Raw genomic sequence first — 6276 nt, 5'->3', positions numbered from 1 at the left:
TGCAAACCTGAAAAAGCTGCTCAGGTCCTATTCGGGGGAAAAGGACTTGTCATCCCCTCTTCAAAACAAGTTACCTAGGACCGGCGCCCTCCGAACCATTAGCACTTCAAGGGTCCCATTCGACACTAACCAAACGCTATGATAAAATCTATTCATCTCCCCTCCGGCGATGTAGACCTTTTCACCGCCCCGCCTCCCTCCCGGAAGGCGCAGGCGCGCGGCGGGGTCCGCCTAGAGAACTACATTTCCCAGAATCCAAATCGACCGACCCACCTCCCGCTAGGGGTGGGAGAGGGCGGGGTCGACTGCCCGGGGCGGGACGGAGCGTCCCGAAATTGTCCCGCTTGTGTCCTTTTGGGAAGAATTTGTTTTAAAAGAGATTCTGGGGTCCCCTGGTAAGGTAGGACGTCTGTCTCTATTCGGTATCACATTGCCCTCCGTACCCCTGAGGGTTCCCTCAGCGTAAAACGGCAGATGGTCTAGTCCAGCGGCGGAGTGGAGGGCCGCCCTAGCACGCATGCGCAGATGCTCAGCATGGGGGCGGGCGCCGCAGAGCCCCTTCCCAGGGTCTGAGAAGGTGAGTAGAGGGCGGGACCCGGCGTGTACTGTGTCGGGATTGACCAGTACAATCCGCGACGGCCACCATCCCAGTCAAGTCTGAAAGCTGTTGACCCCAATTTGAGTCCCCAGGAGCTGAATTTTAGCGTTTATACATCAAAATCCTATTTTTAAGTCACTTCTAGCATTTCATTGCCATTTTCTATATAGAAGACTTTCTCTTCTACTATGCTGTGCGTTTAAAAAACAAAACAAAACAAAACAAAAACAGGTAACAGTATACTGAGAGAGTTCACCTTTCATCTCGGCTTTCAGGCTTGCAGCAGACTACTCCTTCCTAAGACGCTGTAGAGCTTAAAATCTTTTGGACCCTTGATTCTGTGCAATTTAGTGTCAAGAGTAGGTACAGAATCAGTCACTTGTTCTGATTGTTTCATGTAAGTCTTCTCATGAGAAGACTCCTTGGGGTAATAAAGACAATGATGCACTTACTAAAGAAATAGTGGTGCTACTGACGTTTATAATTTGCTGAGGACAAATATGCAAGAGGCTTGTTGTGCCCTAACCCTAACTATTTTGCCTACACCTTGCTGTGTGACTTGGTTATGTTGCTTAACCTTCTGGGCCTGCATTTTCTCATAAAATGAGAAGATTGGATTAGATCTCTGAGAACTTGCCAGCTCTAAAATTCTGTGGTTAGTACAGAGTAGAATCTAGATTTCATCACAATATGTTGACGCAAGACATCAACTTCCATGTCTCTGCTGAACAAATGAAATAAAGCTGTAGGAATTTTGGCAGCAGCATTAGAAAGAAGTATTGTACTCGTAATTCATCCTTATGGCTGAAAATATGGATTTAGCTGATAATACAACTTTCTTCACCCAATATTTGTTGTCGTTTTATATATAGATCATTGCTAGGAAGAAATCTGGGCACAATAATGAACACAGTGTATGTAGTGACGGCTCGAATCCTAAGATCTCATCTGATACACGTTTCAATGATTCCTCATCAAATGAACATGGGTCCATATCTTGGTGTGCTTAGAACTAGAATGATGTCAACTTATAAATCCAAAAAGAAGATGAGCGAATATTATAGGCTGCTGAATCTGGATGAAGGATGCTCTGCAGATGATGTCAGGGAATCTTTTCGTAAACTTGCCAAGCAATATCATCCAGACGGTGGCTCTAGTACTGCTGATTCTGCAACGTTTATAAGGATCGAAGAAGCTTATAGGAAGGTGCTTTCCCACGTGACTGAACAAACAAATGCCAGGCAGAGTAAAGTTGAAGCGGACGAGGAAGAAGAAGAAAAATTCAAATATAAAACACCCCAACACCGGCATTATTTAAGTTTTGAAGGTATTGGTTTTGGGACGCCAAGTCAACGAGAGAAGCAATATAGGCAATTTAGAGCAGACCGTGCAACTGAGCAAGTGATGGAATACCAAAAGCAGAAGCTGCAAAGCCAGTATTTCACTGACAGTGTAACTGTGAAAGATGTAAGACACAGTAAACAACAAAAGATAACTCAAGCAATAGAGCGTTTAGTGGAGGATCTCATTCAGGAATCGATGGCCAAAGGAGACTTTGACAATCTCAGCGGGAAGGGGAAACCTCTAACAAAGTTTTCTGGCTGTTCATATATTGATCCCATGACTCACAACCTGAACAGAATATTAATAGATAATGGATATCAACCGGAATGGATCCTAATGCAAAAGGAAATCAAGGATACTATTGAGGAACTCAGAGAGGCAATTTTAGCATCGAGGAAAAAACTGGGGAGTCCCATGTCACCAACTGAACAGAAACAGTGGAACCAGGTTTGTGAACAGTTTCAAGAAAACGTCAGAAAACTAAACAAGCGAATTAATGATTTTAATTTAATTGTTCCCCTGCTGACCAGGCAAAAAGTCCATTTTGATGCACAGAAAGAAATTGCCAGAGCCCAGGAAACCTATGAGACCCTGCTAAAGACAAAAGAAATCACAGATAAAAACCCAGATGTCATCCATCAGAGTGAAGGGGAGGAAACAGCTAGAGCCAAGACAGGTTTCTTTAACTGGATGAATGTGTGGAGATTTATTAAAATCTGACCATCTCGGTGTTCACAGCACTGCTCCAAATCATTTTCAGTAATGCTGACATCACACGGGCTGAAATTTATTTCTATAACACAAGGGTTTGAGAACTGTGCGCCCCTGCACTTTTCACGAAAATAATCACATCTTCAGTGATGTGTAAGTGAGAGAACTGTGAGAAACTGAGTCAGAGAAATGTTCAGCCAGCTTTGTTCTGAGGATATGGCAAGACGAGAGGAGAACATACTTTTAAGGAAACAATTTCATACATTTCAGAGGGTGAATGTCAGTCATCAAGTGAATGGATTTAGGACAGGGACTCAGACTGGGAATCATAAAGGGTAGTCCAAAGTCTTAGTGCAGTTTGAGGCCCTAATAAATTCACAGCCGTTGCTGTTTGCCCTCTTTAAACATAGGTACTTCAACAGCAACAACTAAACATGTATTAGGAAAAATCACAAAATGAAAGAAGCATGGAATAAGGGCAAGTCAACCTCCAAATGAGGTATGTATTTTGCAAGTTTGCTGCATTTATACACCTGAGGTTATTAAAGCACAAAACTGTTCTGAGACTTGGGGGACATTTTCAGTAGGGTTGGAAATGGTAAGATCAGGAAATTAGGCTGCTTCTCTTCCTCCTTCTCCCCCTCCCCGTCTACCTTCTCCTCCTTCTCCTCCTCCTCCTTTTTAAAATAAAGGCCTTCTCTGTGGGTACTTAATGAAAAAAGCCACTAAATATCTGGGTGTACTTTTTTCTAACGTCATGAGCCATTGGCTGCATGAATCCATCAGCCAAGCTAGCTGATTTAGCTATTCTAGAAATAGACTCCAGTGTCCACTTTTAAAGACTTTGAATGTATTTTCTGACCTTTTGGAGGTGGAAAAAAAAAAAAAAAATCCCTGTGCCCAACAGAAACAAGATTTCACTTTTGGCTTCATTTCTATTTAGAGGTTGAAATGTTAGATTTACCTGAACCTACCTGAAGCCTGTCTTTGTTACGTGTCAGAGTCCCCAGAGGCTTTTTTTGTGGTGTGAAAAATCTGTTTACTGTCTTAGGGAAGGACTTTATTAAAAAAAGGAGAAGAAGAGTGTGCAGTAACTCCATTAGACTAATTTCCTGATCTTACCATTTCCAGCCATATCCAATGGCCAGTCTTAGGAACCCTTCGATAAACAAAGGCAAGATGTCACAATTTTATGCCCACTTGCATTTTGGCAAATGACCAGAGATTGATATCCGTGAGATTGTGTCCCATCACTTTCAGAAAATTTGACTTTTTAAGGTCTGTGTATTTGCCTTATTCACAGAATAGGGCAACTGGAAGGATACGGAGAGCGGTCAAAAGGAGCAGGTCTGTTTCCTTATTTAATTCAGAGCTCTCTACTGTGGTTGTGGCTCAGAAGCATGGCACCTGCCACTCTAATTTTGGAAGAACGAGTTATTTTGTAAAGTGTGTGTTAGTTAAATAAAATTACGTCTTCAAAAGGACATTTCAGACCTTTCTGCTTAGATGATGGGGCATTAATTGCTATACTATGTGATTATTTTATTGAATGAGTTATCATTAGCTTCTGCAATGATATATAACTCTAAGATTGTGAACAGTGTGGAATAATAGCTTTATAATAAAAGCTACAGTTCCAGAACATTCTAGAAGGCTGTAATTCTGTGAATCTCATTAAAAACTAGATATATGATACCTAATTACATTGCAGCAACATATATAAATGATACTAGATATCATTTTTGGTATTACGTAATGAGAAGGTAAAGATTTCAGAAAAGTCTTGGAGTTCCCTGGTGGCTCAGTGGGTTAAGACCCAGCATTGTCACTGTGTGTCTCCGGTCACTGCTGTGGTGCAGTTTTGATCCCTGGCCCCAGGAACTTCTGTATGCTGTAGGCATGGCAAAAAAAAAACAAAAAAAAACAAAAAAAAACAAAAAACAAAAAACCCTCTAGTAATTCCTCATTGCAGCCCAGCATAGTTTATGTTTGTGAATGTTGTCTATATTAATAACTTTAATTAATAAAGTTAATTTTAATCATTATTCAATGGTCCATTGTTCTATAAACAACTAATAGAAATAAACATTTTGGGCTGGCCATATAAATGAATGTTTTTTATCTTTTTGATTCGTAATATCAAAAATTAACATCAGGAGTTCGCATTGTGTCTCAGTGGTTAACGAATCCAACTAGGAACCATGAGGTTGTGGGTTCGATCCCTGGCCTTGCTCGGTGGGCTACAGCTCCGATTGGACCCTTAGACTGGGAACCTCCATATGCCATGCGTGCTGCCCAGGAAAAAACAAAAAGACAAAAAAAAAAAGAAGAAGTAATATCAAAACCGAGACCAAAAAAAAAAAACTGACTGAGACAGGGACTACTCTTGTGTTTTGTTTTGTTTTCTTTTCTTTTTTGCTGCACCTGCGGCATGTGGAAGTCCCACTATCTGGAGTCTCAGAAATCAGTGACTGAGGCCGGGGTGCCGCAAATGGACCCCTTCCTTCCAAAAGTAACCCTCAGACACTCACTTTGCTTGGTATTCTTTTTTTTTTTTTGAAATGTATTTATTTATTTACTTATCTTTTTCTTTTTTCTTTGTAGAGCTGCACCTGCAGTATATGAAGTCCCCAGGCCAGGGGTCACTGCCAGCCTATGCCACAGCCACAGCAGTGAGGGATCCGAGACGTGTCTGCAACCTACACCACAGCTCATGGCAACGCCAGGTACATGACCCACTGAATGAGGCCACGGATTGAACCCGAATCCTCAGGGATGCTGGTTGAGTTTGTTACCACTGAGCCATGATAGGAACTCTGAAAATCCTAATTTTTTTTTTTGTCTTTTTATGGCCACACCTGCTGCATATAGAGGTTCCCAGGCAAGGCGTTGAATAGGAGCTGTAGCCACTGACCTACGCCACAGCCACAGCAACGCTAGATCCAAGCCACATCTGCAACCTGCACCACAGCTCATGGCAACGACGGATCCTTAACTCACTGAGCGAGGGCAGGGGTCGAACCCTTGTCCTCATGGATGCTAGTCAGGTTCATTACCCGCTGAGCCGCAACAGGAACTCCCCTTCTTTTCTTAAACATGCTCAGAAATGGGCACATGACCTGGACTCTGCCAACAAGGCTCATCCTTGGGAGACTTGGTTTCAGAATGAGGCATGGGAGCAACCGCACTGGCTTGCTATGGAAGTTCCACTCAGCTGGTGCAGGAAGACAGTGGCTGCCAGGTAGAGCTCCTGGCACAGAAGTCATGTCACTGTTGGTTGACAGTGGCTTGTAGTGCGTGACGGTGGCCACAGCCACTTTTGTGTCTTTCTCACCAGCCCAGTTCTTCGGTGTGGTTTTAGGCAACGTTCCTAGAAACAATCTTGAGCCACTTTTTACACCCTCCTCAAAGTTCCAGTATTCTTTAATAAATCCCTTTTCTGCTTAATCCAGCTAGTGGCGGGCCCACTGTTTGCAACTAAGAAATGTGACAGATACAGAGGAGATCTATGGGAATCTCATGGTTTTGAGATCAAGTAGGACTGTACAGTGGATTATAGGGCACAGAGCACCTGGATTTATTAAACTTTCAACTCTGCTACTTTGTAGGTGTGTAATCATGGG

The 6276-nt window shown here is 42.7% G+C and overlaps 1 protein-coding gene across 1 annotated transcript; it reads left to right on the top strand.

The window, feature by feature from the left end:
* Positions 1-279: 279 nt before the first annotated feature.
* Positions 280-4137, top strand: DNAJC28 (DnaJ heat shock protein family (Hsp40) member C28). The gene is made up of 2 exons (XM_047795711.1): positions 280-577; positions 1471-4137. Exon 2 carries the CDS (start codon positions 1502-1504, stop codon positions 2660-2662), a length of 1161 nt encoding a protein of 386 aa, XP_047651667.1. The 5' UTR covers positions 280-577; positions 1471-1501; the 3' UTR covers positions 2663-4137.
* The last annotated feature ends 2139 nt before the right edge of the window (positions 4138-6276 follow it).

The sequence above is a fragment of the Phacochoerus africanus genome, chromosome 1 (assembly GCF_016906955.1).
Source record: "Phacochoerus africanus isolate WHEZ1 chromosome 1, ROS_Pafr_v1, whole genome shotgun sequence".
NCBI classification, from domain to species: domain Eukaryota; kingdom Metazoa; phylum Chordata; class Mammalia; order Artiodactyla; family Suidae; genus Phacochoerus; species Phacochoerus africanus.
Note: the sequence above shows the minus strand (reverse complement) of the source record. Positions and strands in the feature narration are given on the sequence as shown.

Excerpts from the sequence above, each read along its gene's own strand:
- DNAJC28 (XM_047795711.1), top strand. The coding sequence starts at position 1,502 with ATGAACACAGTGTATGTAGTGACGGCTCGAATCCTAAGATCTCATCTG.